At 36.2% G+C, this 22167-nt stretch overlaps 1 protein-coding gene across 4 annotated transcripts in view; it reads right to left on the reverse strand.

The window, feature by feature from the left end:
* spg (dedicator of cytokinesis spg) overlaps nucleotides 1-22167 on the reverse strand; it is a 499880-nt gene that overhangs the window by 218330 nt on the left and 259383 nt on the right. For all 4 annotated transcript variants that reach the window (XM_081742033.1, XM_081742031.1, XM_081742032.1 and 1 more), the window contains exon 6: nucleotides 12248-12396. In XM_081742033.1, coding sequence (XP_081598159.1) covers nucleotides 12248-12396 — 149 coding nt within the window. The remainder of the gene's footprint in view (nucleotides 1-12247; nucleotides 12397-22167) is intronic.

Raw genomic sequence — 22167 nt, forward strand, 5'->3', positions numbered from 1 at the left:
TATATCTTAAGCTCTTAACAGCCAAAGCAAATGAATCTATAAGCTAGAATGTTATACATGATCAATGCACGGGTGTAAACCTACTTTTGGGTCACCCTGTACACCATAACAGCGTTGAATACCGGCGCCATCTTTGTTCCTAGTCCGTTGATTTATATGAGAATCATTTTTCAATTTCTCTGAAAACTGAACTTTCTAACTTGAATATAGTTTAAGGAATTTTGTTGCACCATTTAGAATCTGTTCACTTCACTTAGTTCAGTATTATAGACTAACCGAGATCTTATAATGTTGAATGTGATCATATAACGCCTTTATAACTAATTTGTGGCTGTGCTAATTGTAAAACTTACAATGCGGTTCAAGGATTATGGTTTACGCACTGCAGAAACTAACTGACGTCACAAATCAGTGAACCCAGAAAGTTCAGTGCAAGTTCGAAGAGCTGAAAGGGAAGAAAAACGTGCAAGGCAGATTTCACATTGGAGTGTTCATTTATTTGGGAAATAATTCACCTATGTATTGCTGATTAATAATTTGTTGTAGCTTTATCAAATTGTTTGCACTTTATCAAGATAAGTAATAAAAGCATTAAAGAATTTAGAAGTGAAAGAAAAACGCTTATTTGTAATTTTTCATATGTATAAAAAGGAACCATTCTATTTCTGATATCTTAAGAAATGGCGTGTCTGTAAGAGCTGATCAGACATCACGTTTCCATATTCTTCTATTACTTCTCATATAATTATTTATTTGAATGCAGTTATTAGTTACAATCTCATATATAAGACAACATATGTATATGGATTCAACGGACAACACTGTTATATATAACAGTTTCCACGATTACATTACGGAACTTTACAAGAACTTACATCACGATAATAAACCAGAGACCCAAACAGGTTACATAAAACTAAATTTGTTACTCCAATATTCCCTAAGGAACTGAAAAAAACAAATGAAATGAAATATTTACGTCTCACGGCTAGGCTAAAGGAGTTGGTAATGATAAGAAATGAACGAAATTATGGAATGAAGAATGTGGAAGGAAACGGGAGAACCTCGAGAAAACCCACGCACACTGTGTTTTCTCCACAACAAAGCTCATTTGGCGCGAGTTGGGACCGAACCAAGGACCCCATTCACCAGAAATGAACGCTCTAACACTAAGCCACCGCGGCTCCCTAAGGAATCAGATTTATAGTAAATATGCTGGAAGTGAAAATTTAGTTTGTTCCACTTCTGACGATTATGCTTTTTAAGGTGAAGGAGGCAGAGATAAACTCAAATGAACGATTACGGAAGAATTAGTTGAATGGGAGAGATTCCCTAGAAAAGCCACGGACACAATGTTATGCATCACAAACTCCCATGACTTGAAATCAAACCACAGACCCTTAATACCACAGGTGAAGTTTTTCCTACTCTAGCTGTTATGGCTAGGCTAAAAATAGACGAAATAATCTTAAACTAGTTCCTTAGATAATAGAAAACGTTGTTGTTGGTTGTCACGTTCCTATGTTTGTATCACAAGGACTCTAAATATATCAAACGTAACTGATCCGATGTTAACTAAACTCAGCCATATCGTATTGTTCAGCTGTATGAGATCTATCAATTACTGGACATTTTTATTTCGTAAATCACTAAACAGTATTGTAAAATCAATCTTTAAAATACAATTTGCTGCGTATACTACGAAACACGCTGTTCAGAGTGATTCAAAATGATGTGAACGATTACAACTCCTTATAACTTTTTTTTATTAATCATCGAAATAGCTTCAAATCTTACAGTTAAATGCTAAAACTCTCCAAGTTTTTGTGATAAAAATGAAAAAAAAAAGTACATCATAAACGTTCTATGTGGGCCCCCTTTTGTTACCCTGCATACATCTATTCGGTATTCCAATTCCACCCAGACCCGTTTCAACATGTTTTCATCAACAGTTTGCACTGCAGCAGTGATACACTCTTTCAGTTCATTCACATATTTGGCTACAGGGGGTTTGTAGATAATGTCTTTTAGAAGTCCCCACAGAAAAAAAAAAGCAGAGGGTTAAGTCCGGTGATATTGGTGGCCAACGTAGAAGCTGATGATCATTTTTACCTGACCGCCCAATCTAGCGGTGTGGCAGTCTGTTGAGGAAATTTCTGACATTGTGATGAAAGTAACATGGAGCTCCATCCAATTGATAGATGAAGTTTACACTGTCATGTTCGAGCTGTGGCATAAGCAACGTAGTAAGTATTTGTAGAAACGTTTGTCCAGTCACAGTTCCTTCGTCAAAGAAGTGCGGACCATAAACTTTTGAAGATGAAATTGCACAAAACACATTCGTCTTCGGTGAATCACGCACAATTTCACAGATTTGGTGAGGCTTCTCAGTTCCACAAATGCGAACATTTTGTTTATTCACTCTTCCTGTCACATGGAACGTAGCCTCATCACTGAAACAAAGTTTGCCCAAAAAATCATCATCAACACTGCACAACTCCTGAAATGACTCACAAAAAATCTTGCGACGCGTGTGATCATTAGGTGTTAAGTGTTGTAACAACTGCACTCGATACGGATACATCCTTAAATGTTTACGCACTACACGCCAAACAGTTTTTTGAGGCATTTGAAGCTCTTTGCTAACTCTCCTTGTTGACTTTTGTGGGCTGCGATGAAAACTGGTTCGAACCCTTTCGACATCTACCTCAGAAGTGGACGGCCTACCGGGCGATTTTTCTTTACAAATGCATCCCATTCTGTTGAATTTGTCATACCACTTACGTATGGAGTTCTTTGATGGTGGATCTTTATGAAATTTTGTGCGGAACTCGCGTTGAACACTAATAACAGACCGACAAACGTGAAACTGTAAAACGCAAAATGCTCTCTCTGCACCACAGGCAGCCATCTTGGAACTAATCACTCTGTCACCTAGCGGATAAATTTTAAACTACTACGCTCGTTCTAAACAAAACTTGAGGATAATATTGAAAGTATTTCCGTAGAGATTCCATTGTTGATAGAGTATTATCACTTAGATAACGTTTCCTTATCGTTCACATCATTTTGAATCACGCTGTGTATATATATTCAAGAAGAAAAGCAACTCCTTTTCCACTGCGACAATGTTTATACGTAGTCGATTTCAAAGCACTTTTGTCCATTCAAGCGAACTGGAATCCAATTCTTCACACTTCGGAAGCATCAGTTGAAACATAAACGACGAAGGAATGTCCGGATAACAATGGTTTCTCTTCGCATCGAAAAAATAAGGAATAATATATATATATATACCGTACATATATATATATATATATATATATATATATATATATATATATATATATATATATATATATATATATATATATATATATTCTGTTATTCGTTGTTATCGAGACCAGCTCCCACGATACGCTTGTTTTATCGTCAACTGCTTTTCGCTTCACGTCTTTCCACAGCATGCAATAAAAAGAATGTTGCTTTGTTTTGCGCATAAAATATTATTGTGCCGTTGAGGACTGGCTGAGGAAAAAGATGTATGCTGCAATGCATTAGTAAGGAGTATTGCTATAGAACGTTTACAAAGATTAAAAAGAAAAAAGAAAAAAAGAAAGAAAGAAAAAAAAGATACAGAAATCCTTATTGAATGCAACCTGTGTTGGGAGGTATTCCTTTCCCACTCAATGCCACGGATTATTCTTTGCAGATGAAGGCCGTCTTGTTTGAACTGCCATTATTTATAACAAATTGATAACTTATTCTTCTCGCCAGATATGTTGCATAAGTGCCATTTCCGATGAACAAAAAAAAAAAAAAAAAAAGTTTCTTTGTACACTGTGAAACTATGGTAGATTTCTGAAAGTTCTGATTTGGATAGAACGACAACGGCGAATATGGAGATATTAAGAAACATTTCTGATGTTAGGTTTGTTCTATGGAGATTAACATTGAAATTTGAAGTGTTAGGGTGATTAAAAACATGAACTCTGATCGAAAAGAGTCTTAACGTAAGTTAACACGCAATGGAAACAAACGGGACGCAGACAAGGTTGGACGACGACAAGCCTGGACACTTAATTTTGGTCGCTTCCGACAAGGTTGGACGACGACAAGCTTGGACAACGACAAGCTTGGACACTTCTCAATTTATCCTCTTGCGCCAGACTCGAACGAATTCCTGAGGTGTCCAAGCTTGTCGTGGTCGATCCCCACAAGCCTGGACACATCTCATTTTGGGTCGCTGACGACAAGGTTGGTCGACGACAAGCCTGGACACATTCCTGAGGTGTCCAGGCTTGTCGGGATCGATTTTGGATAGCTGGCGACAAGGTTGGCCAACGACAAGCCTGGACACAATAAATAAATGGATATATAGTTGTGTTCGTCATATCCTTCAATATTGGACAACTAACCATCATTTGTGGTCACTTGGTGGGTGAATACGAAAGATCTCGAAGAACCTTGGTATTAATCCACTAAGCAACCACATGTTCGTTTTCTAAATTAAATGATCTGACAAATACAACTGTTTATTCACTTGTACGGGTGTACAAGGGCAGTTAGTGTTATCAATGTACAAGGGCAACTGTTCTCTCTGATGACACTGCAGTGTAAATTTTATACCACCGTGATATAGATGCGAGCCATGCAACTCTATATTGAAGGACATGTATGTATGAACTGGAAACGCCTTAACTGGTAGAGTTTGTTCGAACAGACATTTCAAATTGGGTCGTTGACGACAAGCCTGGACACATTCCTGGGGTGTCCAAGCTTGTCGTGGTCGATCCCGACAAGCCTGGGCACATCTCATTTTGGGTCGCTGACGACAAGGTTGGCCAACGACAAGCCTGGACACAAAAAGTGTCCAGGCTTGTCGTCGTCCAACCTTGGCGCGGTCCCAAACAAACATAATATTCGTAAGTAGGGACAGGGCCGGCCCTAGGCAATTTGCTGCTCCGTGCAATGGATCATCCCCCCACCGCTTTCATCCACAAAGAACAAATCTTAAAAGCCACGATTTTAAGTATGCTACCCTATCATGAACAACGAAGGGAAGGGAAACAGCACTCGCACTCAGAAAGACTTAAAACACTACAAATACAATCTCATTCTATCTTTTTCAAAAATAATAATCTATTATGTTACTGAAAAATAAAGCAAACACACTTACAGGGGAAAGATGGTTGTCTTTTTTATATATAAAATTCAATATCGAGCTTCAATCTCAATATATTTCTATCAGTTTGCAATTCCAGTGCAACTAACTCTTTTATCTTTATTTCTTGATTTTTCCCTTTACATCTGTTGAAAAATTAAGAAAAAAAAAACTTGTTTGTGACAAAGACAAGGCTAGTTTTCATATCAAAACTGTGATAACTAACTAAATAGAACACATATTCGCTAGTGTTCGAGAATTGTGATTTTGTATTTGACAACAATCAAGCAATTCATGCTGGGATGTATTTGACCATTTGCTTTAGCACTGTCCACGTGACCTTAAACTAAAATTTAGAAAACGAGACGAGAGAAGCATTTTGAGAATCAAGACGCGACTAAATAAAATCCATCAATAATCAAGACGAGACTTCTATAAAACTTATGAGACGATACAACAAGACTTTATTTGTTGTCTCGTCTCGTCTCGTGTCGTGAGCAATACTATCCTTAAACTGCCCTATCTATAGAACAGCTTTTTAATGCATGTCCTACCCAGCCTACACCTTATATCTGTATTAGGGATGGCCAAAATTTCCCGGAATCGGAAAGTTTACTTTCCGGATTTCGAAAAAGTCGGAATTTTTCCGAAATTCGGAATTGGGCATTCCTAGTCTGTAGAGTATTGCTCTTCTATTCCGCTGTTATCAACACTCTTTCCCATTCAGCTAAAATGGCAGTAAAACAGTAAAAGAGGAATCTACAAGTAATAAAGTTTGAAATCACTTATTTGCAACAGCAATAAAGGAAAGATTAGTTTGTGATGGAAATCTGAATTATTCGGGCTCCATGTGAACTGCCAAACAAGGCAATAAGTAGCTATTGTGATTAATAAATGTGATACAAGATGACGTGTATTCATTCTTTTTTTTTTTTTTTTTTTTTTTTAATGCTATGCGAGCAGATTCTTGGATTAAAATGTTTGATGCCACGAAAGCTTTTTTCACGGTGAAAATCCTTCAATGAATAGTCCATTGTTTGTAAAACGACTTGAGACGTTCAGAGGGAAGGTCACCATAAACAACCTTATCAGCATTACAATTAGTGTTTCTAGTGTCAAACAGCACATCGCGCAATTAGTTCCATGTATCAACACTATTGTTACTTTTATCATCATTGCATCAACAAACCAGTTTCTTCACATAAACGGTACTTCTTCTTTTCTATAACGCTATGAATATTTTATACAATACGTATAATATTTTGAAACTGAAGTTTTGAACAGAGAATAAAAAAGAACTAAAAGTTTTGAAAACTCCACATTACAAAAAAAGTTCCAATAATTTATTTGAATAAACTAATTCCATAATGTTATTAACGTTTAATGTAAACAAAGGATAAAGACATCAACCATTGAACAAAATGGTCCTCATGCGTAGTTTCCGAGAAAATCGACAAACACGAATAGTTTCGTAAATGTAAGAATTGATGTGTTGTACGATAATCACGGTATTCAAGCAGATAAGTTAAACATTTAATTTCCTATAGCCCAGAATTAATTTTTAAACATTAATAATTTTTTGTTCAACTAGGATATTATCCAAAGATTATTGAGAAGACATATTATGTAAGACGACCACATATAGGAGAAGGATGACGTTAGGTTGGAGAGAGACAGAAATTCAGTTTATAAGCAAATAAGTGACACGGCACATTGAATGAATCGGAGTGAAATGAAAGTTCTGGGCCAAATTGAGAGAAGGTAAGTGACAGGGCCGGATCCAGGATTTTCTGAGGAGGGGTGCACCAATAACTACCAGTACATTTGAATCATTTTTTAAAAATGTCTTTAGGCAGCTGTGGTTGACTTTAACTATTGCTTTTGCAAAACTCCGCTTTCTTTTAAGCTCGAAACAGAAACATGACATGAAATTTTCGAAACGTATTGCTATTTTCAATACCAGCTTCCCACTTTAAATAGTGTATATTCACAACAGAGGGGGATGCACGTGCTCCGGTGCAACCCCCCTAAACCCGGCCCTGGTTAGTGAAGAAATGGAAGGAAGCAAGATTCATTGAAATAGAATATGACAGGATCATCAACTGGAATTCAGGACTTAAAACTGAGGAACAATGGAATAAATTGTTAAGGAGCCTTAAAGATAGAATATGTTAATTGTACAGGTTATATGTGTGAATTTCAGTATTATTTATTTAATATTCATATTTAAAAGTTATTTGTAAGGTTATTTAGTAAATTAGATATATATGTATATGCTGTCAACAAGAAGGGAAGGGAATTAGGGAGTTTTATTAGGGGATTGGCTGAAGTAATCTATGGTAGCCAATCAGCATTCACGAATTATTTCACTGTCTCTTATATATATAATCAGTTATTACTTGGGTATTTATAGTGTCTGATGAAGCCAAGTGGATAATTGGCGAAACTGCTACACGCTAATAAGTTTTACAATAAACGTATTATTTTGCTCAGCGAGTAGTTGAAAGCTTGTGCAGTACAATGGAAAATATTCGTAGAAAAGTAATTTAATTGTGTTAAATAGAAGTATGTCATTCCCTGCTAGTCTGATTTTTATTCCGTTACACTAGATCAGTCCTATTTATTTATTTATTTATTTATGTGCTGTCCACTGTTGACAATAGTGACACACACAGATTACAGAAAGTTGTGCTTTGGCCGCCATTTTTTTCTTCCATTGTGTTACTTGTCAGTTCAAAAAGTTTCTGATACGAATGGAATGCTTCTAGAGTAGTATTTAAGTTGGAATCTTAACATAATTATCACATTGTAGGAGACATTAAAAATTGTTACGGAAAATTTACTTTTTATTACTTTAAAGTACTAAATTTCTTAATTGCTTTGAAAAATCTTCGGTCATTGAGTTTAGTAAAATGTTATTGTGAGTACCACTGCACTTGCAACGTAGCTTAATAATGGGTTTGTTCCATATATTTTTGCAGGAAGGAAAGATGTATATCCTTTTCTCGTAGGCAACCAACAACACTTTACTGTTGTATAGGTTCCATAGCTAAGGGATAATATTAATTTCAAACGGGAGAGTACTTTAAGGTCGGTTGAAAGGGACAAGTTTTGCCGATAGATGGCACTACAGTCTTCGTATCCCTCCATTTTTTTTTTTTTTTTTTTTTTTTTTACGATTCATGAAAATTCACGATTTCCATGGCCGGATTTAGGGGCGTGCACCGATGTACAGTACGCACACCATCCTTCGTTGTAAGTATACACTATCTAAAATTATAAGCTAGCAGTGAAAATAGGAACACTTTCCGAAATTTTCTGTCGTCATATTTCTGTTTGGGGCTTAAAAGTAAGCAGACTTTTGCAAAAGCAATAGCGATTTTCTGAAGATTGAAGCAAAAGGATTCACCAAGCAAAACAAAATTTTTTAGGCTAATCACCACAGATGCCTAAAGTAATTAAGAAAGATCGAATTTAATTTAAATGTAGTAGTAATTATTGGTGCATCCCCCTCAGAAAATCCTGGATCCGACCTTGACAATTTCTCTTACAAATTTCAACCTACAGATTTCAAATTTTTAGAGAACGAACTTCATAATCTATCGAAGCCAATAATCCGTGCCGATTTTTTATTTAGAATTTTCTTCATTGTTGAAATGGATATCCAAACCTTTAACAATGGAACTGTTTCAACAATGAAGAAAATTCTAAATAAAAAGATCGGCACGGAGGTTCCCTTTAATAGGTTATGAAGATCCTTCTCTAAAAAATTGAAGTCTCTAGGTCAAAATTTGTAAGAGAAATAGTAAATTTTCGTGAAAGGTAAAAAATACATGGGAGAGATACGAAGACTGAAGTGACATGTATCGGCAAAACTTATCCCTTTACACTAACCTTAAAGTCATCGTTATTTTTGAAGATGTTAACGGATTGACTCATTAAGGAATTCGGTAAGGACTCATTAAGGATTGACTCATTAAGGACTCGTTAAGGTAATCGCTCAAACCATCTACTACACGAAAACTGAATTCAAAATTTCTTCAATAGTTATCCTGTACAATAACAACGGATGAACGTACAAACAGTACAATATTTTGTCTCAAGCAGTACTTTGTGATCCTAGTAACAACTCAACATACAAAGCATAAACATTATCTCGCATTCAATTAGGTTTGTTTATTGATTTCATTGCTAATACTTATTAAAAAGCCCTCACGTTACCACAAGTTTTACCAAAAATAGGATGAATAGAAACTAAAGATAGGACGGGATATTTTCGAGACAAACACCAAAAATTAGTTTTCGGCAGTCATTTCCCAAGATGATGTCCGTAGCATAAATCCATTTCTTGTGTATTTGAGTATTGTATTCAGAACACCATAGATTATGTATAAATTTAGCACAAAATTTTGTGTTAAACATACTGTACTGTTATTATTATTTGCTTTTAATTTGAGATAAACGGTATTATGAAGTGATCCAGTGTTCTTCTCACTGACACATACGAACTGACGAAAGGTATGGAATGAAGTTGAACATTGGGAGAAGAAACTGCAGCGAGTACAGTGGAGCTAATTGTGCCACTAAATTTGCGGATAATGCCAATTAGTGAGGAAGGATCAAGTGACACGCAGAGACCGTGACCCACCAACCACAGGATGACTCTTTACACACACACACATACACATGCTCAGTACTCTCGAGGTCAACGTTGACTGTTATATGAGTAGGTCAGGTTATTATTAAATTATAAAGAGAAAGATACAACATTCAATTATTTATTTCGGTTAATTTAGACTAAGTATGGCTTTAAAGAATAATAGAAGAAGCGTTGACGAAAGTAGGAGAGAAATGGAGCACACAATAGTAAAGAGTTTTCTTTTCTCAAGGGTTACTCTTCCAAATGTCTTCAGTTTACTTTTAATAGGCTCTATCACAGCGAAATTAAAATACCGCTAATTTTACAGTAATTATGTGATATCTTCAAATAGATAAAAGATAATCAAAAAGTGGAACAAGAGCGCCCTAGACAATATTATTTTACATGAAATACCGTTATCATGGCTCACATATTTGCTTTCGATTTCCAGTCATTTAGAAAATTGGCATATATTTTCGCGTTTCTAAATGCCTGCAAACGGAAAGGTACTCTCATGACAACGGTACCTCATGCAAAATAATATTGTCTAGCGCGCTCTTGTTTCACATTTCGATTATCTTTTATCTATTTGAAGATATGATATAATTACTGTAAAATTAGCGGTATTTTAATTTCGCAATGATTAGGCCTCTTCCCGAAACCCTGTCACTCCGTGTGTCCATCAGACAAATAAATAAATAAATCAAGAACTATTTGATGGACCAGCAATTTTGGCCAAAATGAAGAGGTTCAAAAGTTAGGATGTACGTAATATTCAAACCACAAAAAAGTAAATATCCATCACATCCAGTTTTAATGTTCTCCACTATATTGCAAAAACGGTGGTAATATTTTGCGAGAAGCGGGTTTCTGCAATCGAAAAAATGAAATGAAATCTTTGAGTTTTACGTCGCACGGTTATGCCGGTTAGGCTAAAGGAGACAGTGATGATCAGTAATGAATGGAATGAAGAAAGTGGGAGGAAACGGGAGAACCCCGAGAAAACCCACGCACACGGAGTTTGTCCACCACAAAGTTCACTTGGCTGGTACAGGGTTTGAACCCGGGACCCCATGCACCAGAGGTGAACGCTCTACCACTGAGCTACCGCGGCCTCTTCTGCAATCGATTAAACCTCCCAAGAATACACGTGATTCTTGCATATGGCTTATAATGAAGTATGTAGTAATTACCTTCGGCTGTAGCGGTAAAAATGTATTTATTTATTTTTACCGATCTGATTTTCCTCAAGATCCACCACTGTCTCTAATTATATTATGAAAATGTGTTTGGATTAACGTTGAGAAATATCTTCTTTAAATTGGAAGTTGCTAAGGCATTTGTCTTATATCCAATACTGTTCTAATCTCTTCACTTAATTTTCATTTTAACCCTTTCACTGCGCATGTCGACTTTTGTCGACCTAAAGAGAATTTTCCTAACCAGTGAATGTCGACTATAGTCACTGTTTTATTTATTTATTTTGTCAGTATTTTGGGCTTGTCGAGAATAGTAGCGAAAGGTGTTATCGAGAACAATAGAGCGCAAAAATTGAACGGAACACATTTCGTGACAAGACCAAAATACGGACAAAAACATTTAAAACAGTGACTATAGTCGACATTCACTGGTTAGGAAAGTTTTCTTTCCGTCGTCTTACACAGTGAAAGAGTTCAACTATAGAACTACGAGTAACTACAAATAATACCTAGAAAGACACACGAACATTACAATAACTTCGTCAACGATTTTTTTTTTTTAATATGAATTAACAATAAGTAACTTAACTTGGACGAAGGCAAATACAGACATATGAGGTTGACAGATTCCCAAACTAAGCGTCGCGACTTCTTAGGCGTAAGGCGAAAGTACCAAACCATGAATGAAATACGACATAGAGATTTTTAATACGTTGCCAATTTTCAAAATTAGAAATAAACTGAAACTTTTATTTTTCTGTTATCAAAACTTTACATGTGTGTTCCGAAGTCCACTTACATTGGGTATACATAAGAATTTATCAATTTCTTCTTAAATTTAGGAATTACATTTTAGAATTTAGGGATTTAATTGTATTTTTTCATTTAATAGAACAGACGCTGTTAGTAGGAGCTTTTCTTCTTTTAAATATATACTAATCAAATATGTAGAATTACACTGTATGTTTAAATTTTGTTGTTATTAAATTTTGCGGGCGTCGCACTTAAAATATGGCATATGGAGAACATCGTGATCTTAAAAAGTCCTAAAATGTCTTCATTGGCGCATGTGTTTCATTGATTCGATTCCCAGTGGAAGAGCACTGACATTTGAGGGGATATCACGACGGTTCGGATTCTCTCTTAAGCAGTAGGCCCACGTCTCATACAGCCTTGGTGCTGGAAAGGAACGAACACTAACTTTAATAAACAAAGGTTTATATAAATAATAAATGTTGTACTCACCGATTCCCCCAGTCGATCTTTGCGGTGATTTTGAGCTTCAACTCCCTCATTTGGTCCTGAGTTAGAGTCCCTGTGATTAGCTGACGCCTCCAGTCCAACAACTCCCGCATCACCTTCCTCAGCGTCGTGAACTTGTACGTCTCCCTCTCCTGAAAACAAACAAAATGTCATTCAACTACAAAATTAGGATGGTTAACTGATATTGTTTCATGCTGCGAAATCGTCATTGTTTTTATCAAACAGTGAATACAAATTTTGAATGGGAGACGACTGTGTCGTTTTCGTAACGTCACGCTTCAAGTTACATGTAACCGTACCATAAAATTACATTTCGAAGTCATTGGCGTCTCTGGCATGTAAAATTTGGGGGGGGGGGGGACATAAAAGGAAACGATCTAACTGCTAGTGAGTATCTAAATAAAGTAAATTAAAATAAAATATTGAATATTTCGTATTTTAAAATATTGGGGGTCGTGCCCCCCGTCCCCCCGTCAGAGACGCCCATGTTCGAAGTACATGTCTCCTTTCCTGTCCCATCCCATAGCCAATATACAGAGTATGTTTTGATTGTAAACACAAGCACGTGGGACATTACAATCACACTACATTACTTCCGTTTACAGATATGCAAAATCCAAGCCCAAACCAGAAGTTCTACCAAATTTGAAATATTGGTCGTTCTTAACAAACTTAATACGCATAAACATCGTGATGTGCAAGACTTCGATTCTCGACTTAGTGGCCATAACTTTTGGGATTTCGACTCAAATAAGTACAACCCTCGACTTCGATGACAATAACTCAAGAACTAAAGATCAAAACCATGATGTTTCATATGCGTACTAAGCTTCTAAAAGTCTCCCAGCATGAACATTTTAGTGAAGATCGGATAAGTTCTACGAATCGTGTATAATATCTTTGTAACTTCTTCTTTTTCAAAATCGAATGAAAACCGAAAACTAGAAACAGCATTCCAAATGGCGATATTCTGTCAAGAACAGCTTGTTATCAAGTAACAACATTAATATGAGGGGGAGGGGGAGGAGGAGGAGAGACTACGGAGTAACTTTCGTTCCTCACTTTCAATCTTCAACATGTAAATGTATATTTTTCTTAAATTTTGCATGTGAAAAAAGCGCTATTTATATCTAACATCAAACCCATTATTTTAAATATATACGTTTATAAAACAGTATGGATATCGTAATAAAACATTTCAAAAATATATGTCTTTGAAAATAGGGTGATATGAGATATACAATAACTGTTCAAATTTGCTGAATTTTTACCAATTCGTTTTTAAAATCAAACATGTTTTTAAAAATTGTACCGCTCTCTTCGACGTGTATAGTTATAATACAATCTAAAGTTTGAAAATCTAAGAATAATTTTGAAAGCGCTTTATATTGCGACGATATGTATCATTTTCGAAGAAAGAAAAACAAAGCTCACATAGAGAGAGAACTCTAATATCTGGCTACTCAAGGTTCTTTTTGGCTGCAGCCACATACTTTTGTCATCGCTCAGGCAACAATTATTGGTTTCATGGCGAGAAGTCCCAAGTCTACATTCGTATAACTCCTCTATCACATGCTCCACCACCCAGACATCACAAAAACCATTCCCTCCCAACAAGTAATCTAGATGTCAGAAGAGACAGTGTTGGATTGGACACATGTCAGAAGAATACGATGGGTAATGAAGGATTTAATACTGCAACTTATGAACATTCTGCAGCGGCATTCGAGCAACATCTGCGCGTATGCGTTGTTGTACAACACGAGGACACTGTCTGTTGATCACTGAGAAATGTCTGCGCAGAAATCTGCAGTGCATTTTATGGAGTTAACTTAGATCAATCCACAGTATTGCTTTCATCTCGATGGTGAAAGACTGGTGGATCATCCCATACCAGCAACACTTTGTGTGCGTGGAGAGGTGGTTTAGGAAACTGTCTTGGACGTTGGTCAGGATTTAACCATTGTTTTCGATTGTCATCAGATCCACTTTTCATCTCAAGTAACAATGCAATGCGGCAATATTCCCGGTTATTCCGTACTCTTAGAACACCTCCAGATGGCGATTGTTATCGATTGGTGTCACCCGTGAGTCAACTTCTTCACCTCGCGGAATCGTCGAACGACAGAGGTACGATGTATCCATAATTCGTGTGCAATTACACGAATACTCTTCTGAGGGTTCGCTTCCATGCTGTTCCTGAGAATTCATCAGAACATGCTGTTGGTCGCTGGCCGCGGGGCTCATTTTTGAATGAAATGAATAAATCAACTGTCTTCGCTTACAGCTGGTAAAAAAAGAACTGTTGATATTTTCGACAGAAAGCTCTACTTTGAGCTCGTAAAGGAAATTCACTCAGAATGTTCTATTTTCCATGGTATACTTTCACACGACATTGTCTCCTGACTGACTGGACACCGCAGCATGTTTTTTTTTTGAACATGTACAGAGTTTGTGAATCGTACGCGTGATCTTGTTCCATCAATTGGTTGTATCACAGGGGTAATTTCCCAATAGAATTTCAAATCATACCAACCTTATATATATAAATATTACCAATTACAGAGAACAAAGGATTATTTTCCTCCATCCTTTCTCTCCGAATTCAATAGTGATTACGGGGGAACAGAAACATTACCTTTCACGTTCACAGGATATGTCATCAGTTATTGGGAACGTTAACGCAACTGCTATTATAATACTGTGGCCAACCAATGCATGTATTATCTCATCGTAGAAACTGCCATAAACGAGTACTGAAGAGAGGCTATGGAATCGCTGAGAGAAGCTGTTGGGTTGGAATGACTGGAGCCTCCCAGCCCCGTTACGACCTCAGCATCTAAAGTTTATTCATTTGAGAAACGTGTCTTCTGCTGTTGATGGTCCATTTCCTACTTATCATTCTAGTCGCTCCAGTCACATTACCTTCCCCTCAAACTTTTCACCACTTCATATTAAGGGCTTCACAATCGACACACCATGGATTTCCCCTGTCTGACAACAGTTTCAAAATGCATACTGTAACCGCAAAACACAATCCGTGATTATTCTAAAATAACTTACTAAGCTATTTTTGTTGAATGAATTCGAACAAAACTCCTGGAAACTGTGACTCAGTGGCAGAGATTTTATCTTTAGTAAAGCCAGTCCCGTTGTTCTAGTGGCTAGCACTCACGCCTTTACTACACAAGTTTCCCAGTGAAAGAGCATTGAATGTAGTACAGTAGTTAGTTAAACAGTATAGTAGTATGTAGTACAAACCTATATACATTCGCTGCTGACAAAGGACGCACAAACGGATCTGGTTCGGTCGCAGGAAGTTGTAATCAATTATATTTCTTATCATTTTAGGAATTATTCCACCGTCATTAACTTCTCGTTTCCTTTATTGTATAAAGTGCCGCACTGGCTCATTGGTAATGTTCACCTCTGGTACGCGGGGTCGCTGGTTGGATCCCAGCTTCTGCCAAGTCTGCTTTGGGGTGTATAAACATTGTGTGTGTGGGTTTCCTCTAGATTCTCTATTTCACCATTTCATTCATTTCTCATCATCACCGACTCCCTTAGCCTCGCTGCATAAACGTGGGACGTTCAAGTACAAATGTCATTTTATTCATTCCTTTACTTTATAGAGGGCATTATGTTAAAATAATGACAATAATAATAATTTCAAAACTGAAACGATTAGCTGAAGTGAAATGCGATGAGGAAGTGTTACTAAAAATAAATATTTTCTCAGATGTGATAGAACGTAGAGGGTACTGTCAGGAAAAAGAAAGAAGGAAGACATGAAAGTGATGTATACAGCGGCTAGTAAAGTGAGATGAAAACTTAAGGGCTGGTTGATTTGATTTGATTTTGAGTTTAGCATCATTTCAGCAACAAGACTATATGAGGCAGGACCTACTGCTTAACGTGGAACCCGAATCACATGAGCTCCCACCAAGAAATGAACCCGGGCCTCCAACGTTCACAGAGACTTATTACGGATACACAGGTTAGTATATAGAGGAATTTTGGTAAATGAATGAAGATGACCATGGTGACAAACAAGAGATGACATTATTATTCCAGCGTATGTGTGGTAGCAAGTAATCTGCCCAAATGGAAAAACGCAAGGACACTTACGCTGATGATTCATTTTGAATATGACGTTGGGTTGTTTATTAAAAAGGAACACAAATTTATTCTGTGTTCTACTTATCGGCTTAGCTTAAACAAAATCTGAGCAAAGCAAATATTTATTAATTTGTCCTTCTGTAGAACCTGAATTGTTTTTCTTTCCTTCTAAAATGGAACCATTGCTGGAATGAGATTACAAGGAAAGCAGCGTAATGACAAGATATAAATGGGCACATTCCGCAACGGTTTGCATGAACGAAACACAAAATCTGTGATAATCGGCATAGCAGTTATAATGACCTTTTGAGTTTTTTGCGTTCCGCTACTGTACACAAATTTTGCAAAGACTGGTACGGAATGACTCAGAAAGTATCTGGTGAAGGCAATAATGCATTGCCTAAACTAAAAACATATATAATTACAAGTAACTGCTTGTTTTGGTCAAATTTTATAAAGATTATGACTCCTTACGTCAATTCTGAAAATGAAGTTTCTCGTTTGTTATTTAAAAAATTATATATATATATATATATATATATATATATATATATATATATATATATATATATATAGTTTTTAATGCAGAAAAACAGGATTGAATAATGAATTCGCGTAGTGAAAGTTGCTTCGGAAGTGAGTCGGTTTCTCCTGAACCTTTGGGACTTACTTCCACAGACGAAGAAGAAAGCAACTCTTTCATGTCTCCACACCACAAGGCAAGTTCAATGACTTAGCTACTCTGACTACACATGGCAACAAATGACGATGCTAATCAACGTAAATAGATGCATTTGTTTTTGTTGTATGATTTTGAATTAGTCATCAAGGAGGTTAAAATTAGAACGTATGCAAATAATAATAATAATAATAATAATAATAATAATAATAATAATAATAATAATAATAATAATAATAATAATAATAATAATTATTATTATTATTATTATTATTATTATTATTATTATTATTATTATTATTATTATTATATTATTATGTGCTCTTTTCTAAAAAAAATCCTGTACTTACTATGAATATGCGTTCTGATTGACTGGTAAAGCAAGCGTCAAAATCCACACTAACAGAATCAAGCATTTATCGCAATCTTTTGATCGTATTAACTTTTAAATGTATATAACATATTCTTGTTCATTATATCATAAAATAAATTTAAATTAAAAGAACATATCACAAATAAAAAAAACTAGAAGTTTATTTTTTAAATAAAACTTCAGAAATAAGTGCCGATATTACTAACCAATGGGGTCTGGTGATTTCAAGGGCTGGCTCGGAGGATATTCCCTATTCCAGGACCATATATCGTATAGTGCTCAAGGTGAATTCCTAGTACTTTCGTACTAGACTTTTCATCCCAGTGTATTGAAATTTCCCCTTCCTAAAAAAAAAAAAAAAAAAAAAAAAAGCTTCTGAAATCATCACTACCATTGAGTACCGCCAGGGTTGGAAATGTAATTCCCGAACTAAGGGGATACTCATTAATAGATACAGTTTGATCGGGCTACATCTAGAAAACAAAGCCCAGGGGAGAGGTGCAAGCAAACTTTTGTAGGTGACCAACTAAAGAGTCAGCGATTGATCCAAAACAAACAACAAGCAAATATTACTCTCTTGCTCTTCAGGCATTTTTTAAATACCACTAAAACAGCGAATCATTATCGAATTTTCGAGCAATTATTCGAAAACCACGTGGAGGCATTGATATATACATTCTAATGTATGCACCTAACAATATGGAGAAAGGGGCTTCAGAAGAAAGAGGGAAAAGTACCGCAAGTTATTTCCTCGGAGATAACCTCTTACACATACTTCATTATATCAATACATTGTATTTATTCGAAGATATCTATATGAAAAAAAAATAGACATCGCACTGGAACACACTGTACATAAACTCCTATTCTATCGTACTATGTTGTGTGTGGAACACCTTAAATTTAAGTACTTGGGGTGTTACATTTTAATACAGTACACACAGATATTTTCTTTTGTTAATACGAAGTGACTATCATTCTAATTCATTTATCATTGAATCTTCGGGAGGATGCTTCTTAGAATAACGTCCTGACGACATTCTATTTAACGAAGGAGACGTGGCAGCGGACGGTGCATTGCATGTATTTGCATAAACCATGTTGATCTCTAAGTAGACAACACGGCCATTCTTCGCCATGAATATTCAATTTGTTAGGCGTTAGAAAAACATGGGAGGGAACAACAAATTTCTTCCTGGATGGACTTAAAGTATCAATGCATCTCCACATTCACATAACACAACTAGTGAAGAACACAATATACACATAGGCACCTTTTGTATTAGACCATCTATTTAATGGTAACCAGTGGTGCTATTCTAATCTTTGAACAACCGGTTCTCTCTCTGTCTGTCTGTCTAGATTGATAGGTAGGTAGATGGATATAACTCTCTTAGGAAAAAGGCATATAGATGGTGGAGAAAAGCAAATTTTTTTACTGAATACCACAAGTGACAAGTAGAGACCTACACAGCATCTGAATACAGGGTGGTGTTACGAAATTAGCACTGCGAATGTCTTGGAAAGTACTTATCCAAGATAGATACTTGTCATAAAGTACTGAAAAGATCTTAATTAAGGAATGGATCAACAATTGTTGACAATGGTATGTATGCGTTCCAAATATAAATAACCCTCACCACTACACTCATGTGATCCTAATTCTCATTCTTGATATCTGAGCATTTCAGTTTTAAAAATAAAGCTTATACAGTACCTTGTTCTGAGAGATCAATGTTGTGTGATCCTTGATTTCTAAAAACAAAGATAGGCCTACTTAAACTAAAATTTACTGATCTTGGATATAAATTTACTGGACAGTGTAAAATTTACTGTCATGTCTGGGTAGAACAAACGGTTCTGTGAACTGGAAATATTTTAACAACCAGTTCTAGCGAACAGGTGCGAACCGGCTGAATAGCACCACTGATGGTAACTATTTAAGTCTGCTTTAGTTTAACCTCTCTCAATGATCAGGCTCTGTTCATACTTTCAATCGATGGATGTCGTTACAGCACACACCAATAATAATAATAATAATAATAATAATAATAATAATAATAATAATAATAATAATAATAATAATAATAATAATAATAATAATAATAATAATAATATTTACCGTTTCACGGTCATGGTCTGTAGACTAACGGAAACGGATGACTAATGTAAGTGAATGATGATGGAAGAATTAGTGGAATGAGAAAGTGGAAGGAAATGGGAATACCCCGAGAAAACCAACAAACACGATGTAGTTCACCACAAACTTACTTAGTCGAGGGTCGAACCAGGGACACCACGCACCAGACGTAAGCGCTCTACCAGTGAAGTAAGTGCCCCCTCCCATGTACTGAAGTAATAATACTCTAATTTAGTTTTGGTGAACAAACACCGTGCTCGTGGGTTTTCTCAGGGTTTTCTCAGGGTTCTCCCGTTTCCTCCCACTTTCTTCATTCCACTATTTCATTCATTACTCATCATCACCGTCTAACCTTTTAGTCTAACCAGCATAACCGTGGGACATAAAACTTAAAAATTTCATTTCATTTTTTTTTTCTAATTTAGTTCATTTTATAGTGAAATGAGTGCAAATATTGTATTATTGATCGGGTTTTGGAGTGATCTGTCAATAATGGCAGATTCAGTGGTTCTCAACCTAATTCCTATCACGACGCCCATTTTTATCACATCCTCTTGCCAGCGACCCCCTTATAATTTCTGACTTGTAATAAGCTTGTGTGGGGTTTTATTCCTATTGTGGAGATCTTACGATATCCATCTATTTCTATAATAGTAGAATCCATCTCATATATACAGTGGATACAGTAACTTCGCCAATAAGCGAACGGATTAAAACCAAATTTGGTCTGTTCATTCATATTACAAATATCGAATTCGATCCTCTTTCATTTAAATTGATTTTTAAACAACTCTGCACTTGTTGAAAATGTTTAGTAGATCTATTTTTTGTTCTTTACAGTACGTATAAAAATAAAAATATGCCTATCAGAACAAAATTTTAAAAAATCCGGTATTAGATTCTAATTATACATATTTATCTCTTCCGCTTACCTTCTCAACTCCCATGAAACCCTCCTGCGACCCCATGTTGAGAAACCTTGATTTAAGCAATACAGCGAAAACTTAGAATTTATTATTTTTCTTCTTTTTTTGATTTTCCATTTTCTTATTTGTGTGTGTGTGTAGGTTCTTACCATCCTACAAAAGTTACGGGGGCTCCTCGAGCAGCGGATCACCGCCGGAGTCTTTGCCCCTTTTACTTAAGGTTAGTTTAAAGGGACAAGTTTTGCCGATAGATGTCACTACAGTCTTCGTATCTTTCTCGTGTATTTTTTACCTTTCACGAAAATTCACGATTTCTCTTACAAATTTCAACCTAGAGACTTTAAATTTTTAGAGAAGGAACTTCATAACCTATCGAAGACAACAATCCGTTTCGATTTTTTATTTAGAATTTTTTTCATTGTTGAAATGGCTTGTTTGTTGAATTGAATATCCAAACCTTTAACAATATAACTGTTTCATCAATGAAGAAACTTCTAAATAAGAAATCGGCACGGATTGTTGCCTTCGATAGGTAATGAAGTTCCTTCTGCAAAAATTTGAAGTCTCTAGGTTGAAATTTGTAAGAGAAATCGTGAATTTTCGTGAAAGGTAAAAAAATACATGAGAGAGTTACGAAGACTGTAGTGACATCTATTGGCAAAACTTGTCCCTTTACACCAACCTTAATATGGAAATCCTTGCAGCGTTACAAATATGCTTGCTGCCGTCCGGGGCAAGAACTCGCCTTAGCGCTCCCCTGACCAGCCAAACCAAAACGCCCCCCAAATATCTGCACAATTTTAAGCCCTCCCAATCCGGCGCCCAGGGCACAAGCACCGTTTGCACGCTTAGTTACGTCACTGAATGCTTGGAATTTAAGTTGCAAGATTTAACTCTAACACACAAACAAATGAACAAACAAAAAGAAACCTTTTAAAAAAATGTAATAAAAGCTTGGGCGGTTGATACGTAGGGCCATGAAAGGAAATCCGACGAGATGCGTGGAATGTGAATGCAAACCCAGTTGCTGAGTAAATTGATAGGTAGTGAGTATACCCTTGAACTTGGCTCACCTTCTGACACAAGAAAAAAATCAACTTCTTTGTTCTTGTGAGACGGAAACACCGAACACCGCTCCTAATGAAACGCGTCAGCAAACACTGAGGTAACTGCACTCTTTGCTTCCACTAACAACCCCCGACCGAATGTCAACGGAACGATTGAAACACCGAATTCTCACGTGCCTTGCAACAATAAGCACCACACGTACTATACAACATAATTAATATTTTATTTGTGGGCGAAGAAAGAACAAATAAAGGGTATGGGACCACTGCATTAATATTATGCTACACTGTAACTGAATAGCAAATACAAATCAACTCTGAAAGCAACACATTCTAACGAAGAAATCTTTCTGCTTATGCCCAGAATGATGACCAGATAATTGGGAGAATGAAAGAATTAGGAGAAACAACGGGCTGCTTGTATCCATACTAACTGACAAGTAATTTTTTTTTTTTTTTTTTTAAATCTCTAGTCTCTTTTAGGGATGAGCACGAGTCTAGCTAAAACTCGTCTTGACTTGAATTTGACTCGCGTTTCGAGTCGAGTCAAAGGTAATTTTCTGGAGTCGAGTTCCGAGCCGTGTCACTGTTTTTGAAA

This window comes from Thermobia domestica, chromosome 16 (genome assembly GCF_964235325.1).
Source record: "Thermobia domestica chromosome 16, izTheDome1.hap1.1, whole genome shotgun sequence".
In the NCBI taxonomy this organism is placed as follows: domain Eukaryota; kingdom Metazoa; phylum Arthropoda; class Insecta; order Zygentoma; family Lepismatidae; genus Thermobia; species Thermobia domestica.